The sequence below is a fragment of the Rhopalosiphum padi genome, chromosome 3 (genome assembly GCF_020882245.1).
Source record: "Rhopalosiphum padi isolate XX-2018 chromosome 3, ASM2088224v1, whole genome shotgun sequence".
Taxonomy (NCBI): domain Eukaryota; kingdom Metazoa; phylum Arthropoda; class Insecta; order Hemiptera; family Aphididae; genus Rhopalosiphum; species Rhopalosiphum padi.
Window position 1 is genome coordinate 74929264 of NC_083599.1, and position 18944 is coordinate 74948207.

At 30.1% G+C, this 18944-nt stretch overlaps 3 protein-coding genes across 3 annotated transcripts in view; 1 reads left to right on the plus strand and 2 right to left on the minus strand.

Annotated features, from left to right (window-relative positions):
• Window positions 1-18944, plus strand: part of LOC132924259 (uncharacterized) — a 93054-nt gene that overhangs the window by 55713 nt on the left and 18397 nt on the right.
• Window positions 7752-8440, minus strand: LOC132924264 (uncharacterized). Its single transcript, XM_060988463.1, has 2 exons — window positions 8118-8440; window positions 7752-8055 (listed from the first exon to the last, which is right to left on the minus strand). The coding sequence occupies exons 1-2, from the start codon at window positions 8403-8405 to the stop codon at window positions 7882-7884; spliced, it is 462 nt and encodes a 153-aa protein (XP_060844446.1). The 5' UTR covers window positions 8406-8440; the 3' UTR covers window positions 7752-7881.
• On the minus strand, window positions 14344-18192 carry LOC132924263 (uncharacterized). Its single transcript, XM_060988462.1, has 4 exons — window positions 17189-18192; window positions 16668-16879; window positions 16230-16599; window positions 14344-14584 (listed from the first exon to the last, which is right to left on the minus strand). Exons 2-4 carry the CDS (start codon window positions 16863-16865, stop codon window positions 14562-14564), a joined length of 591 nt encoding a protein of 196 aa, XP_060844445.1. The 5' UTR covers window positions 16866-16879; window positions 17189-18192; the 3' UTR covers window positions 14344-14561.

The following is an 18944-nucleotide window of genomic DNA, read 5'->3' on the forward strand; positions in this document are numbered from 1 at the left end:
TTATATTAGCTGATTTTATGTTAGAAGTATCTGTTGTAAAGATATGATTTTATTCTGTCAATAATTGAACGACTCGGTTGTGTAGTATTATGTTTAATTTGGGTGAAATTGAGAAAGAAGTGCCTTAAGAATTGGTTATAAACTGTTTTGTGATTGTATTTACTGGGTCTGGGACCGTTATATTTTCTGTTTGGTAATTGATTTGTTTGATTTGTCTATCGTCGATAATTTCTAATGATTCGGCATGTGGCGGTGTTTTAGTGTATAAAAACGTGTTGGGATGCGACTTTCTTTTGCGTCCAGATGTTTCGAAGGATCTAAATTTTTAGGGATTATCTTTAGTTTTTTATATAAATGTCGTTTGGGATCATTTGTATATTATTAACTGTATTTTTATTATCGTTTTTCGTATTTTTGATGTTTAAATTTTGTGTTAGTAAATTGATTGTCGGTATTTCTTGTATGTGAATTATATTGTTTGGGATTTTATTAGATGTTTTTGATGTCACCGTGCCTGGGATCCAGTGGGTATTTTTGTTAACATTATATAATACTATAGGCGATCTATTGCCATTCCCATATATTGTACCCGTATAGTTGTTATCGTTATATATGTAAGTACCGTAAAATGGGGTGAATAGGAACGGTTTTAACGATTTTTTTAAGATTGTGCACACAATTTTTATAGTTTTCGTATTCTGAAAACGGTTTTAGAAAACCCACACACACATGAATATATTTAGAACTATTTATAAAATTTAAGTTCAATATTTATTTTTATATATTTTTCCAAAAACGTGTTCCTATTGACCCAGCAATGGGGTGAATAGGAACATACGTTAAAAATGATTAATATTCCTTTTATAAATTACGAATGGTGAATAGGAACTTAATTTATATTTTTAAAAAAAACTTATGAACATAATACAATATAATAGGTGTTATAATAAAATAAAAACAAAATATGAAATGGTCATTCCTTTGACAAATCAGTCTTGATTTTAATTCGAGATTCAAAAGTTATTCTATTAACAGTATATTAAATAACAAAATATAAAACTATTAATTATAGTATAAAATAAAAACAAAATATAATAGTCATACCTTTGACAAATCAGTCTTGATTTTAATTCGAGTTTTAAAACTTATTTTAATAAGAACATATTAATTTTTAGGGTAGGTAACAAATTATAAAACATTAAATAAAACTAATTTAAACCTTAATACTTTTACCATTCGTTATAATCAACCATAAACTTCATGTCACCCCTTCTTTGAAGTTGCGGATGCTTTACAGTGCCTATAATATGTTCAAATTCTAGCCAACACAGGTCTTCTTTTTCAGGAAATACAAAAATCTTTCCAGAATCTATTTTTGTAGGACGATATTTTAAAAATGATCCGTATACTTTTTTTCCTTTTACCTTTAAAACATTTCCAATAAATTTTGTATTTTTTGATGAACATTGTTTTGCTTCTGAACAATTTTTAAAGTCACCAACAATCCAATCGTTAACTTTAAGATTACTAAATGAATAAACACCTATTAGGTTTGTAATATTGCTTAATAACTCGGTCGTTGGTGATTCATCGTCTTCATCCGATCCATTCCAATCTGATTCTATACGTATAACATCGTCTTCATCTTTTGAATAATTATTTTCGTCATTACTTAAAACAACTTCGTCTTCGTCCATTTCACTTTCATCACTGCTCTCTTTTAATTTGACACTCTTACCAGGTTCAACATCAAGTCGCTTACGTTTTTTTCTTGTTGTTTGTTGTTGAGTGGATGGGTATCGCATTTCTTTAAGAATTGATACCAACGAATCATTAATTATTTCACTATCAGAATTACTACAGTCAGGTCCATCTTCAGGTAACATATTTAAAACAGAATCCCTATTCATGGGTATAATTCCGCACTTTTTAAATCCAGATTGTATATTTACAATTTGTTTTTCTTTAATTGCATCCATTAAATTGTTCAATAGTTTCGGAAATTGTTCTTTAGGAACACTTGACTCCTTACTACCAGCTCCATACTTCCATATTGTTAAAATTTTACGCCAAGCTATTTTTAACGGACGGAAAAAAGCGACATCCAGTGGTTGTGTTAGATGGGTTGAATTAGGTGGTAAAAATACAAACTCTACATTATATTTAGAACACATTCTTATTCCTTCTATTGTCAAGTGAGTCGAAAGGTTGTCACCTATTAAGATTTTTTTCCCTGGTTTATTTTTTACAAACGGTATTACCACTTTTATGAGCCAATCTTCGAAACATTGTGAATCAAACCACCCCGATTTACTACGGTTATATCTCGATTTCGGGGGACCACCGACAATCCACGAGTCATACAAATACAATGCTTTGTACACAGTGTATGGTGGGAGGAGTTCCCCGTAACCAGTGCAAGCAAACATTATGGAAGTTGATGCTTTGCTCGAGTTCATAACTCTTTCCGGATACTTACAGCCTCTTTTAGTAATGACTTTTGCTCTACCAGGATCATCTGTAAGATTTGTTTCATCATAGTTTATGATGTTTTCTGGCGGCACATTATTTAACGATTTTTCTAAATTATCGAAATACGAATTTATACATTGTTTTGAAACTTGAGTTCGGGCCCGTTTAATATTCTGACATAATCTTTGACTTAACATTTGTCTGTGACGCTTGATAAAAGAAAGAGCAAAATCGGGTCCAGGCATATTATTTTTAAATTTTTTGACAGTCTTACCTTTCCTATCTAAATACGATTTTACAATAAATCTTAAGTCTATAACGCTTAGAGGATATCCCCACGAAGAACAAGTTATTAGTTGTTCGACTATTAATGTTTCTACCGACTCAGACAAAGCACATTGACCACCTTGTTTCTTTAAATGTTTACCTATATTAGCTTTTCTAAATGTATTGTGTCTATGTAACACAGTAACGGGAATATTATGTTTATCAGAACACTTACGATACGTCAGTCCGGCATCGATATCACCTAATGCAGCATCAATTTGTTCTGGTGTATACTTGGCTAATGGCTTTTGACGTACAGTTCTAATATATTTTCGAGGCATGTTGATAAATTATAAAATCAAAACATAAAATAATGTGTGTTCCTATTCACCCCAATTCATACTAAAAACGTAGTCAACATGTTTTAGATAACAATAAGTACCAAAAAAAAACGTTTTTATTCGTTTTGAATGTTGCAGATCTATATTAATATATCATAACTATACAAATAATGTGTTTTCAAGTACTTACATTGAGTGTGTAAATGAAAATCTGATAATGTTTTTCATAAAAACAAAAATGATAACATTTGTCACATGTATGATAATGCGTAATTGTTGGAGGTAAAATAAATCTTATCAATAACGAGTACGATCAAAGTGATCCAAACGACATTTGTAACAAACTAAAATTGTTACAATCACAAAAAGTTGAAAATTCAAGTTATTATCATGGATAACAACATTTTTTTCTAAATTTGTTCCTATTCGCCTCTATGTTCCTATTCACCCCATTTTACGGTATCGTGTTTGTAATAGTGTGCAATTGCGGCTAATTCTTCGTCAGACCACCAATAGTTTGGTAATTCATTCAGCAGTTCTAAAATAGACGTTATTTTATTTTCTTTATTGTCATTTAATGCATTACAAACAGCATATAGCCCAAAAGTCCCATTTCTGAAAACGTTTTCTCCCGGTTTGTATTTAGAAAATATATCATAGGCTTCATTATTGGTTTTATATTGTGTATCGATTATTTTTATTTCGGTTTTATTATCTTTATTATCATGGTGCTATTAATTATGTCGGTGTGTTATTTTAATTATTGTGTTGAATTATTTTTATCATCATAATATATATTTATTTCAATGTTAGTGTTTTGGAATTCGGAATATATTAGTTGTTTTACTATAGACCAGTTGAATTTATGGGGTTCTGAATCAAGAGTAGGCATTGCAATTTTTGAAATATTTAATTTTATAGCTTGAAGTTTTAGGTTATGGATTGAAGCTTTTAGATCTTTATATTTAGGTTTATAATAGTATAATTGTTTTGTTATTAAACGAAATATAATTTTATTATTATTGTTTATGGGTATGGTGTTTCCTACATTTATTTTTCGTGATGAAAGTAGTGTTTTGGTGTCACCATACACTTTGCGTATTAAGTTTGTTATCCCTTTATTCATATTTAGGTCTGCAGATACACAGTGAGGTATTTCAAAGTTATCTGGGCAATTAAATATGCTACCTTTTATTTCCTTAAAGTTGTTAGTATTATTTATATAATTTAATGCGTTTGTTTTATTGATTTTTAGTTGAACATTTATATTATGATTTAAGATAATGTTGTTATCTTTAAAGTCAATAAGAACATTATTTTTTTATTAAAAAATCGTTTCCAAGTTTAATTGTGCTAGATAGGTTTTTTACTACGTGAATATTTATATCGAAATAATTTTTGTTAATTTGTAACTGTATTTTACAATTAGAAAATTTACTCAGTGAAAATAACAAAAGTGTACAAGTGTATCAAGTTTACAACTTGATCAGTCTTTCAAATCATTTTCGTCTAAATTTGAAAATTTACTCGAAGTAAATCATAACACCGTAAGCATACAAGAAAAAGAATTAATAAAAATACAATTAACGTGTGTGAATATAACAGAACGTATGAAAAAAATTAACTTAGATATTTTAGAAAATATATACAAGTTAAAAAATCTAGAAAAGGCCATACCTGAAATTCTCGAAAACGTCGGCCAACAACAATACATCGATTTTCAGGTACAAATCAGAATAATCACCAAGTGTTAGACATCCAAAGTGAGTCCATACTTTCATAGCGTGTTCGTATTCTTCTTTTTTAACACCCTCTTCATAAAGTGTACTATAAAAATCTGCATGTACCGGTAAACTTGTGTCATCCAACTTACACCATGCATCCGTGTATTCATATGGATATACGCCCTTCCGGGAAACAAGCGGCATATCTTCCACAGAAAAATGTTTCAATGTTTCTCGGAATTTCGAAAAATCTGGTGTTAATAGATTTTTAGCTAAACTTTCCAATTTAGATGGCATAAATCTACACGTATCTACGAATCGTATGGTAAACGTCTTACTGATATATTTGGAAAATGAAATAAATTTTTCCTCGCTGTTAGGAATAACATTTATAGTGTTTGTATCATAATCTAATTCGGTAACTATAAAATGGGCGTCATAATTAGACAAGTTGTGAATGAAGCATGGTACAAATTTATGCTGTTTTAAATCAAGATTACATTTAAAACATAACGACTGTCTAAATTTACCTGTGAGGTGACAGCGGTCGCAGACTTTTTCAACTAAATCTAAGCTACTTTTATAAAAATTATAATTTGTGCATTGATTATGCCTACGAGTATCTTCATCACTCATATATAGGGGGACATTTGTTTTTAGCAATTTTTCAATTTTGAGACCTATTTCAAGTATATTATCAACAAAATGCTTGGCAACCTCCTCTTGACTTTCACTACCGCGATAAATAACTGGTGATGTTGGTATATTAAACTCCTCAAGCAGCTCCAACGGTACGTCATCGGACGCTTTGACTACAAATCCATAGCTCATAGGTTTATGCCTATGTGTTTTTTTTTTTTTTTTTTTTTTTTTTTATTTTTAGAAAATTTACAATCTGTATACAATATGACACAATAAGTAAAATGGATAAATGATATAACACTATATACATAAAATAATAAAAATACACTTGAGGCACATGATGAGGGAAATCATCCAGCGATGGTACCCTCTTGCCTATGTGTTATAATTGTATGTACCCCCATAAGTTCGTTAGCTTTTACTAGTAGTGCTTCAAAATCGGCATAAATTGTAAATGGGTGGCGTTGTGCATTTTTCCATGCATTGAATTCGAGCTTTGTACCGATTTCGGGCATTATTGGTAGAATGAGTTTATGTGACCCACAAATAAGTTTATGCTGTTGGAGAGCTAGCCTCCCGCTTAACTTATATTTTAGACTTTGGTCATCGAATGATGTGAAGCACCGTTTACAATAATATATCGAATGACCATTATTAAAATTATATCGAAATGGTCGGCTTTTTCATTATCTACGATTTTTAATGGAAATATATGGTGATTAGAATGTTTTGGAGAAGGTTGAGGTGTTTTTTTAACTCCGTAGATGTTAACAGAAACTGACGGGTTATTTTTTTCAAAAATTTTAACCTCACTCCATGGTGTTGGAAATGTTAGCCCGGAAAAATTATATTTATTTTCTTCCCGATAATAATTTTCACCCTAGCGATGTTTATTTGGTCCCGTTACATGCTTTGCCAGAATAGCCCATTTAAAACAATAATTATCATTATTTTGTGGATTGATTGTTGCCCGCTTATTATTTATAGAAGGGGGTAGCTGAATGTATGATGATCCAGCTACAGCGTTAAACCTATCTGTATAATAATTATGTTGACCGTTGAGATTATGTGGATTATTAATATTATTTTGTTGATTAAGATTGCTATTGGAACTATTATTAGTAGGATTAAATAGCCGATTCAAAAACAAGGAACAGTCGGAAGTCCGTAACATATCGATCGACGATTTAGTCGTCGATATTGAATATCCGATAAAAACAATGAGAAAAATGGAGACCGCCTTTGGGATGGCAGCATCCTGCACACTGGACGATTCGGTAATGGGGGGCACTATAAATGTATTCTTGCCTAAATCCATAAACGTCACCTCTGAAGAGGTGGCAAGTTATAATTTGGGGGAAGTGCCTCCAATTAATTTAATTTTTAAGGGAAAAAATAGGAACAAATTTGTTATAAAATTTGTATAACGGATTCGTACTTTATTTATATTTTTTTTTTATTCAATATAATATCAGTTTTTTGCTTTTTTAAATATTTTTGTAATTTTTTTTTTTTATTTTTTATGTTCAATAATAATAATATGCTTATAGGTTTAGGTAATACTGTTTAAAATAATAATAAAAAAAAACATTTTATTTAATATTTATGCAGAGTATGATTTATTATTATTATTATTATAACATTGTATATTTTTTAAAGAGTAAGTACAGTATTTTTACAGAAACCTCTGTAAATTTTTTTTTTCCAATGCAATTCGTCATCGCACCATGGACCATTTGACCAATGGAAAGACTGTGCATCATCTAGAAAATACAAAAATTCATATCATCCAATCCTTGGATTTTATAAGCGTAGGATTTAGCACGGAGCGCGCAAAACTCCGTCATAATATGGCCGCCAGTCTCATCTGAAAATAGACCCGGGATCTTTTTCCTCTCAGCAATATAACACGGATGGTTTCGTGGTAAATTAGAAGTATCCATACGGTTGAGTAGATTGGCGTTCCTTGCAAGATCTTCGTAAAAGTCATCAGTGTGGATATAATATACCAGTGAATCTATAATAACAATTATTTAATTATGTATGAAACAAATATATATTAATTTATTAATTTACCGGTGTCAGTGTACATCAGCTCGATTTGATCACCATAATGCCTCTTCATCACGTTGTAGTGATAGTCGTACATTTTTGTCTTTGATATATCCAACACTGCTAAGCCTGCAGGAAGAATTATTAAATATCTATAAGAATGTAATATACATGCTATGATACATACCAATATAAATAGGTTTGTCGAATTTTATAATTTTTTTCTCCATTGTTACAGCACTCAGGTTTTCGTTGTATGGTGTCGCATATTTAAATGTGGTCAAGTTGATAAGTTTCTGCACTCTATCTTCGTTTGAAACAAGCTCCATTAGTATCCTTCGTCTAACTTGTTCCATAGTCTTACCTATCGATTTTAAAAAGGATTAGTATAAAATTGAATAAACACAAAAATTATAAAAAATACCAAAAATACTATTATTCATAAGCTTGAAGAAGTCTTTCTCAAAATCGTTCAAAGCTTTTTTTCTCATTTCGGTGTTTAAATTTATAAATTCGGCAAGCCAGGGCGATTGGTTGAATTGTAGGACCCTATGCACCTAGAATAAAATTAATCATGTCAAAAATAAATAAATTTACATTTTATTTTAAATAAATTTACTTTTTCAACTATCAACCCGTTTTTAATGGCTTGCTGGAGATTACGGTAATGTACGACATAATTTTTTTTTGACTCGAAGGTCGCCATCAGTTTTTTTACTTTCGAGCCATCGGGTATTCCGTTTTGAGGCAGAAATGGTAGATCATTATGCTGATCATGCAGTTCTGCTGGATACGTTACATCAACCTCATACATCCGTCCGATCGGCGAGTTGTCGTCCAAGTCGTTAAGACCATCGAGCTTGGCTTCAACCCACTTAAAACCTCCATAGGGCATACATTCTGCCATAGCCCAGCCATAAAGGTTATTACAGTCTTGATAGACAAGCCATGATATCGGTTTAGTTTCGTCATAATCAGGCACCTTATGGTTATTAGCCTTAGCATACCGCATACTAGCCTGCACCAATCCACCGCGTATACCTGTAATATAATTATTTCTATAACATTTAAAAAATTAATTTTTCATCATTTACAAACCTTTTTCTATACATAGTAGCATGTCATAATCGGTCAACAGTTCCAATTTCACCGATGTATATTTCAACATCGAATCGAAGCTGAATCCTGGGGCCGTATAATAAAATGCCGGATCTAAATTGTACGTTTTCATGCATAGATCGCGGAAATTTTCAAAAACATCCGCGAGCAACAAAACGTCAATTTTGGGATACAAATCGCTGTATTCGCCCAGCGTTCTGCATTCAAAGTGCCTCCATACCTCCATAGCATGTTCGTAGTGTACATCCTTAATACCCTACTCCTTGAGCGTGCTATAAAATTCTTCTTTTGGTGGTAGACTCGGCTCGTCCAACTTATCCCAGCCATCCGTATACTCGTATGGATATACACCCTTACGGGTGACTAGTGGCATATCCCGGGCATCAAAAAATTTTGCTGTCTCGCGGAATTTCGAAAAATCTCGAGTTAAAAGGTTTTTGGATAGAGTATCCAACTTTGATGCCATAAACCTGCACGTGTCTACGAATCGTATAGTAAACGTCCTACTGATATATTTTGAAAATGAAATAAATTTTTCTTCGCTATTAGCAATAGGGGAGAGCGGGGTAAGTTGTTACAATTTCAACATATATAATTTTGATATTTTTTCTTTCATCAGGATCATAATTTATGTTATACCATTTTATTAAGTAACTTCTTAGGTATCTTTCTGTGTAAAAAAAGTTAGAAAAAGTCAATTTTTAATACTTAAATAAATATGATTAAGTCACCTTGTCAAACTGTAACAACTTGCCCCTAGGTGGGGTAAATTGTTACAGCCCAGGGGCAAGTTGTTACAATATACATTTTTTTTTATAATATGATATATTATTCCAAAAAATAACAAATATTAAGCACTTTTTTATTGCAGTTTATTATAATAAGAACAGCCTTGTGTATAACAATTAAAAATGAATTAAACATATTACAAATAATAATTAATTAATATTTTATTACACAATTTTATAACAAAAAATAACTTTTAAACCTTTTAGAATAAAAACTAACAGTCCCATGTTTTATTTATTTATGAGTCTTACACAAATATTAAGTATTTTTTATTGGAAAGTATTATAATTAAAACAGTATTCTGTATTACAATTACAAATATTAAATCAAAAAACTAAATATTCTTTTACACAATATTATATAACTAACAAAAAAATAACTTTTTAAACCTTTTTGTATACAAATTAACAGTCTTATACATTACATAATTGACTCTTAAACTATTCAGTATCTTCAAAATCTTCATCAAGATCAGAAGAACAGTTTTTACAATTATAAAACAATAACCCACCTGCTCCAGCGCATTTATCATGAGCCCACTTCTTACAAGAACAACATTCAACCCAGTCTTCTCCTTTGCGGCTTTTAGAATATGCACCAAGACAGATTATACAGAAATAATCATCATCTTCTTCTTCTTCAGAGTCTACTGTGTTGGACTTATGTTTTTTAGTTTTTGGTTTTTGACTAGATTTTTCATTGGTTTTAGTTTTATTAAAATCTAATTTACGTTTAGATCTAAGGTCTTTTTTCTTATTTTTCTCATCACGAGCCTCTTGTTCTAGTCTCAACTTTTCCTTTTCAGGTGTATCTGTTAAAATTGTAGACTTCATTTTCTTTCTTGTACGATTGTTTCTTCTTTCACCTGCTTTTGGTAGAGGTCTTATGTCTTCAGGGGTTACTATAGTATGACCACTAGTAGATGGTTGTACACATTGTGGTGTATTAGGAGTCAGATGTTGAATTAAAGTATGATCAATATTATTATCTGTAGTGGTTGACAGTTCAATAGCAACAGTATCATTTATTGGTCTATCGGTAACTTCAGAGTACATATAATCCTCGTCAGTGAACACATTCCTGTTAAATCGCCATATACCAGTTTTAGTAAATCCAGAAGTTATATTTTTTGGAGTGGCTGATAATGGGAGAGATTCTTTTACTAATAACGGTATATCATAGATTGATATTGGGATTCCAGGATGTGTGTCCATCCAGCCACTAGCTGAATTATTATAAAATGTTTTAAAGGGACCATAGACTGACACATCCAATGGTTGTAAATTATTCGTAGTGTGTGGTGGAAAAGACAGCAACACAATACCATTTTCCTTACAAAAATCGACAACAGTAACAGACAAATGTGAAATATGATTGTCTAAAATGAGTAGGACTGGAGATGATGGACTACACTTAACATGTTTATGAAAATGCTGAACAAACATTAAAAAAGAAGATGCAGTGACCCATCCACTAGGGTGGCTTGCTCCAATGCAACCACTAGGTCCGTTATTTACAAAATGCTGTTTAAAATTAACTCTTGGAAATATGAGCATAGGTGGCAAAGAATTACCTATTGCATTGACTGCAAACACCATTGTTACAGTTGTCCCTCTTTCACCAGAAGTAGACCTTCCAACTTGTTTCTTCCCCTTTTCTGCAACAATTTTTTTTGGTTTTTGCACAGTTGTGACACCAGTTTCGTCAACATTCTATACTCTATGCCCCTCAAAATTATGCTTCACATACAGACTATGTAGATTATCAAAAAAAATAGCAACATTGTGTCTATTAAAGCTGGTGATTCTCCCAAGACTAGTTGCTTCAGGTAAGCGTAATGATAAAGTATGATTTCTTTTTAAAAAATTAGTAAACCAGTCTTTAGAGGCTATTTTGTGTACATCCCACCCTTTGGGATATGCAACATTATTTAATTTTGCATATTCATATGCCAATACCTTAACATCTGATGGTGTAATACCATAATAAATTCTGCTACAATGTACCAAGTAATTAGATAAAGTAGATTCTAACTCATCTGAAAAGATTTGTTTGTTTTTTGCATAGCCTACCAGTTTACAATATGGTTTTAATGGTAAATTTGATTGTTTCTTTATATATCTTTGAAGAGTCATAAAGTTTATTTGATATTTTTCTGCAGCATTTCTTAGTGAACTTTCTTTTGATGACACTTCAGCAGCAGCATTTTTATAAATATCTTCAGATATTGTACCACGGTTTGTTCTTTTTATATAGTTTCTAACCATCTAAATAAGACAGTTATAGTAATTAATAACTTGTACATACAAATTCAATTTTTTTTTGTAGTGGGGTAAGTTGATACACTGTAACAACTTGCCCCATACAGAAATATTTCGTATGCAGTGTTATCACATGAAAGTAAATGGTTAATTTTGTAATTTGTGAATAAAAAATGAAATAGTATTACCTAATGAATATGTACATAGTAACAAAAATGTCTTACCTTAAGTACTTGCTACGAAAAAAAATAATGAAATTGTCAACTAGAATTTATTACTGATATGTAAAAACAGATATTTATAAATATATTTTGATATTGATAATATACAACCGTTGTTATCACGAAATATTTTTCTCGTTAATTTGTTTTACAAAATCATCTGAACGATACAGTTCTACCATAATTTAAAGTGCAAAATATCCCCAATGTAACAACTTGCCCCTGTAACAACTTACCCCGCTCTCCCCTAACTTTTATACTATTAGCGTCATAGCCTAATTCAGTTACAATAAAGTGGGCGTCATAATTAGATAAATTGTGGAAAAAACAGGGGACAAATTTCAGTTGTTTTAATTTTAAATTACATCGAGAGCATAAAGATTGTCTAAATCTACCAGTAAGGTGACAATGGTCGCGGACTTTCTCGTTTGTGTCGAAACTGCGTTTACAAAAGTTACAATTTTTATTTTCATTGTGTTTTCGCGTATCTCGGTCATTCATAACTATAGGGACATTCGTCTTTAGCAATTCTTCAATTTTACGACCTACATCAACTATATTTTCGAGAAAATGCCTGGCAACATCCTCCCGACTATCACTACCGTGATAAACAACTGGCGCGGTTGGTATATTGAATTGCTGGATAAGCTCTAGTGGAACTTCTTCGGACGCTTTAACTAAAAACCCATAACTCATAGGTTTGTGGTTATGTATTACAGTCGTGTGTTCCCCCCTTTTCTCATTAGTTTTCACCAGTAGAGCTTCAAAATCCGCGTAAATAGTGAATGGGTGTCGTTGAGCATGTTGCCAATTATCGAATTCTAGCAATGTGTCAACATCGGGCATTATGGGTAGAATAGGTTTATGAGATCCGAAAATTAATTTATGCTGCTGAAGTGCTAGCTGCCCACTTAATTTATATTTTAAATTTTGTTTGTCAAACGATATATGTTATTTGCGAGCGGATTAAGCGTGAAAAATTAGATATATATACGTAGTGACTTTTTTCTCCGGCAGTGAATAAAATGATGTCGAAATGCTCGGCTTTTTCATTATCTACTACTTTTAATGGAAATATGTGATGATTCGGATTTTTTGACGAAGACTGAGATATTTTTTTAACTCCGTAAATATTTACAGAGACTGTCGGGTTATTTTTTTCAAAAATTTTAACCTCACTCCACGGTGTTGGGAATGATAAGCCTGTAAAATTATATTTGTTTTCATGTCTGAAATAATTTTCGCCTACACGATGTTTATTTGGACCTGTCACGTGCCTCGCCAGAATGGACCATTTAAAACAATGCTGATCATTATTTTGCGGATTGATCGTCGCCCGTTTATTTTTGATTGAAAGAGGGAGCCGAATATAAGATGAGCCAGCTACAGTGTTAAAAGTATCATCACGATTCTCGTTTTCATTTTGTCGGTTATTATTCGGCGTGTTTAACGTAATATTATTTCGAATATCTGGGTTGTTATCAGTATTATGATAATTTACGTCATCATCGTCATCGCGTTCGTTATCAAAATTGATAACAGGCAGGCCAATGTTAGGGGTTCCCCCCATAGGCGTATATTTGTATACTGTTAATAAAAGCCCATCGATGGATTCTAATACATATCCACTACCCTTTGCAACATAAATTTCCTCCTCGTGCAATAACGTAGTGAACGCCTGCTCTATTAATGAAACTATATCAGAATCGATAAAAATTTCTCGGGCCGATGTCTTGAATGACCTATTTTGCGATGAGTTATCTACACGCGGTTGGTTATAAGTGGCTTCAAGTTTTAAATTAAATTTTATCGGATTCACAACTACAATTCTCCTTAATATTAACAAGCTCAGGTTTTAAATTATCTAGAAATGAAATATAATTTTCAAAATTATTCAGATTTTTAGCATAATACGTCGACAGGGGCGATACGCGACGGCGCGACGCTGTAATACGTACTAGTATGTAACTAATTGAAAATAATAATTTATTTCATATATTATTAAATAAATAATTATAGAGTAACAATTAAAATAATGTTATTCATAAAATACAAATAATACAGTTGGTAATAATTTTTTATTTTTTTAACATTCGTCTTGAATGAAATATTAAAATTTAAAATAACAATGTATATTTAACCCTTAACTTGGCAAGCATAAAAATATTTGAATGAAAATTTTAAAGTAGATATTTTTAAACTAATTTAAGGTCGCTGAATTCAAAAATGTTATCAAAAAAAATATTGGACTTGAAAGTTCAAAGTTATGAATTGTATCTTAAAAGATACATTGCCATAACCCAATACTAATATTCATGTAGCTAAAAAGATACATTGCCAGAAATCACGTAAAAAAAAACAAGTATAAAATTATGTAATTTTAACATAAAAGTAACTTTTATTATTTAACATTTCAGGAACTTAAAACTTAAACTTTTAACATAACAATACAGACTTATGTTGTCACAGAACAGTATCACATTTATTTAATTATCACATTAGTTTTTTATTAATACTAACATAGAAATATTTAAAAAATCAAAACTAATATTATCAATATGAAGATAAAATATTACAAATATAAAATATAACACATTTTTACAGCAATTTCTTTTTGCTAAATTTAAAATAAAAATCTTATAAAATGTAAAAATAACAGCTGATATTATTCAGTTATAAATAATCAACAAAATTAAGTCTCAATCTTTAAATAATAAAAAAATAATAATCAACAAATTAAAAACAAAGTTATACATGTATATTGTATAGATAAAATAACATATTTTTATAGCAATTTCTTTTTGCCTAATTAACAATAAAAATAAAATAAATAATAAAAAGTAATGATAACTCAGTCTTATATATAATATAAAATTTATTTTTTGGTATGGAAATCATTGAAACAGTCTCTATTTTTCAGTGTGCATAAACGTGTATCACATTTTGTACAGATGTAGACTGTCTGACCTTTTTTACAGTGGCGGCATCGACCTTTTGATACACGAGTTGGAAAATGATCAAATCTATCAAATTTTATGTCACTAATAGGTCTAGGAATCACAGTTCGCCTGATCTTTTGTACATGTTCCATTTGATTATTTTTGTTAGGTTTTCTACCCACTTTAGGTTTTTCTTTTCCAGATAGTGCTATGGCTACATGTATACGAAATTCTTTTAAACGCATAATCTTTTTTTCTTTTAATTGGTTACAATCCCTTCGATATGTCAACCAAGCATTATTGATACATATGTCAAGTAATTGGGAAAATACAGCCATATACCACTTATGTGTTTTCAGCCCGGTTCTATACAACGCCACCAACATGTCTGATAAGTCAACACCACCCATGTGGGTGTTATATTCCTCAACAATTTTTGGCATTGGTACATCAACTCGACTTTTCTTTTCTTTAGAATATCTTTTTATGCTCTTAATAGGGTCAGCGGATACATAAGAACTTATTAAACATACTGGTTTGTTATCTAACCATTTTAAAGTTAGAACTTTTTTTTTTCTGTCACACATGTAGCTAAAACTACCTCTTCCTTTTTTTTTTAGTTGTTTTTCCTCTAATAATGGACAATGTCGAAGTCGATTTTGTTGAACAGTTCCTAGACTCAATGTTCCATATTTTTCCCTCAAATAATAAACCAATTCAGGAGAACTGAAAAAATTGTCAAAATAAACGATACTTAAGATTTTGTCTGGAATTGTTGACACTAATGCAAGGATAACTTTTGGTCCAAGTCCAAAAAACTTCTCTTCATAATCACTAAAATTGTAATTATTGAATGTATTTTCTCCACAGTAAGGAAAAAAATCATAAACCAGACCGTTGATACCTGAGCGAACAAAAAATTTAAATCCCCATTTTTTTGGTTTCGATTTTATATATTGCCGTCGAGAGCCAGCTTTTTTCCCTTTATAAGGTACCATCATTTCATCAATTGAGAAACGTTTGCCTTGTTCTTGATTCAAGCAATTTCGACGAATAATGTCGATAAGAGGTCTTACCTTATAAAATTTATCATTTTCATTATACTCGGCGTTATTATTAAAATGTATATTTTTTAGAATTTTTTGATATTTTTTAAGTGGCATTATGTTTGAAACTTTTTCATAACTCATTAGATGAGACCAGTAGTCAGTATAGGCTGGTAACTTAGCCACTCCCATCCATAATTCTATACTTAAAAAATCCTGAAGTTCATTTACAGTTAAATTAATTGACTTACCACTTTTTGCTACTGAATAGAGATTTGTTTGTTCTACAATCAGTTCAAATAAATCATCAGAAAAAAAACTTTTAAAATACTCAACAGGAGTCAGTACATGATCATGTTGTGTATGAAATTCATATTCAGGAACATTAACTTCAAAATTCATTTTTTTCCCGGCTACCCAATTAAATTGCATGTGGTCAATTTTTCTAATTTTTTTCCTTTGGTTAGGTAGTATATTAATATTCTCAATGTCAGGTGACATACATGGTAATGGAATTGGAGGCGTTTCTGCATTTCTCAACAAACGTTTAGACCTTCTTGCAGATTCGGATGATAAAACTGTTTTTTTTTTACTAACTGATGAAGATATATTATTCATAAGAGTAGGAGTATGTGGCTCTATATTTTGTGGTATTTCTATTTCTATTATATCAGCAACAGCATTATCACTTGTAATAGATTGTAAATCTTCAAAATCTTCTAAAAACTAAATATAAAACATAAATTTAGATATTGTAAGTATTTGGTATTATATTACAGTGTAAATAAAATAACCTCATCAATTGGATTTAACTCAATATCTCTGAGAAGTTCATCTACATCATTCTCTATTGCCTCAATAGGTAATGGTGATTCACATAATATTTCTCCAATTGAATGATATGATTCAACTGAATCATCATCAGAACTTTCACTACTATCCTTACCAGGGGGAAGCATAGTTAAAATTTTTTCTGCTCTACGGCGTTGCATTTCTATAAAGATTTCTAAAAAAAATATTTCTTTTTGTAGCAATAATTGATATAAATAATAAATAATATAATACTTATTGTATAAATTTAGTGACATTTTCTAAATTACATTATAAAGAAATCAAGCAATGTCACTTTTAAGATACAACAGAGTAAAATAGTCATTCACAGCAATGTATCTTTTTAGGTACATATAAAATAATTATATTAAACAATGATTCTAGCAATGTATCTTTTTGGATACATACTTTTAGGATTGATATAAAATCAACATTAAGGCATATATTATTAAATATTTTGCATAAAAATGAATGTTATACTCACCTGAACTAAGTTAATGCAAATTTGACACTTGTAACACATTTAAATGTGATGAACTCGGCAGTTGAAGTCAACGAGTTTGATTAAAATTTATTTTCTTAAAATGATAACAGAAAACAGCGATTATCACTCCTAATCGTCGTAGAAACGTTATCATACTGTACTCACGTGAAACATATGACATTTATCAGTGTGTACAAATAATACAAATAAAAATATGTTAAATCAAATTCCGTATAAAAATTGACAAACTTTGTGTATCCAAAAAGATACAACACCAAGTTAAGGGTTAAATCTTATTTTTTTTTTTTGTATTTTCTAGATGATGCACAGTCTTTCCATTGGTCAAATGGTCCATGGTGCGATGACGAATTGCATTGGAAAAAAAAAATTTACAGAGGTTTCTGTAAAAATACTGTACTTACTCTTTAAAAAATATACAATGTTATAATAATAATAATAATAAATCATACTCTGCATAAATATTAAATAAAATGTTTTTTTTTATTATTATTTTAAACAGTATTACCTAAACCTATAAGCATATTATTATTATTGAACATAAAAAATAAAAAAAAAAAATTACAAAAATATTTAAAAAAGCAAAAAACTGATATTATATTGAATATAAAAAAAATATAAATAAAGTACGAATCCGTTATACAAATTTTATAACAAATTTGTTCCTATTTTTTCCCTTAAAAATTAAATTAATTGGAGGCACTTCCCCCAAATTATAACTTGCCACCTCTTCAGAGATGACGTTTATGGATTTAGGCAAGAATACATTTATAGTGCCCCCCATTACCGAATCGTCCAGTGTGCAGGATGCTGCCATCCCAAAGGCGGTCTCCATTTTTCTCATTGTTTTTATCGGATATTCAATATCGACGACTAAATCGTCGATCGATATGTTACGGACTTCCGACTGTTCCTTTAAAGACTTTAGTAAATTCATTTTTTTGAATAACTGTAAAATAAAAATTAATTAATTAATCATCAAATCACTTATAATTCATTATATAATAACCGTTTATTATTATTATTATTATAATACTAAAATAAGATTCAAGAAAACTTACGTTTTGTATAAATTGAATAATTGAATAATTCAATTCAATTAAATTACAATATTACAATATTCAATATTGTTCTCGTTGTTGTTGTTGTTGTTGTCGTTGTTTTTGTAGTTATTATTGTTGTCACTGATGTGATAACAATTCGGATCTAAAAAATAAATAAGTATTATAAACTTTAATATTAAAATTTAGTTTTTGAAATTTTATTTTAATTGATTATAATTTTATAATATTATTATTTCATTCGAAAATAATTGTATGTTGAAAACTAATAAGTTGACTAAACCTTCGTCCGGTTATATTAATAATAATAATTATTATAGAATAGAACATAAATAAAATAAAACTTACTTTTTATAAGTATAACTGGAACGAATATAATTTAATATATTAATTTATCACCGGTTATAATTAAAATATTCAGATGTACTGCCTTAGACGATTGTTGAAGACAACTGAATACTTATCCACTGGAGTGATATACTCGTACAATTAACCTCTTCATGCATGATTTTTTTTATTAACAAAAAAAAAAATGTACCCATATGTAAATTTTGACGTAGAATTCGAAAAAAAATACTTTAAAAAATATCAAAAGATTATTTAAAAAGATATTTAAAAAACAAAAGCCGGCAACATTTGGTGCCATCCCGTTTTAAAGTACCTATACTTGATTACAA

What these genes read in the sequence shown, in the direction of transcription:
- LOC132924264 (XM_060988463.1), bottom strand. Translation starts at nt 8,405, where the DNA reads ATGGCAGAATGTATGCCCTATGGAGGTTTTAAGTGGGTTGAAGCCAAG. An exon ending in ACGGGTTGATAGTTGAAAAA is followed by an intron (nt 8,056 to 8,117) that starts GTAAATTTATTT and finishes ATTTTATTCTAG; the next exon opens with GTGCATAGGGTCCTACAATT.
- LOC132924263 (XM_060988462.1), bottom strand. Translation starts at nt 16,865, where the DNA reads ATGCAACGCCGTAGAGCAGAAAAAATTTTAACTATGCTTCCCCCTGGT. An exon ending in AGTTAAATCCAATTGATGAG is followed by an intron (nt 16,600 to 16,667) that starts GTTATTTTATTT and finishes TTTTATATTTAG; the next exon opens with TTTTTAGAAGATTTTGAAGA. An exon ending in ATATGAATTTCATACACAAC is followed by an intron (nt 14,585 to 16,229) that starts ATGATCATGTAC and finishes AAAGATTGAGAC; the next exon opens with TTAATTTTGTTGATTATTTA.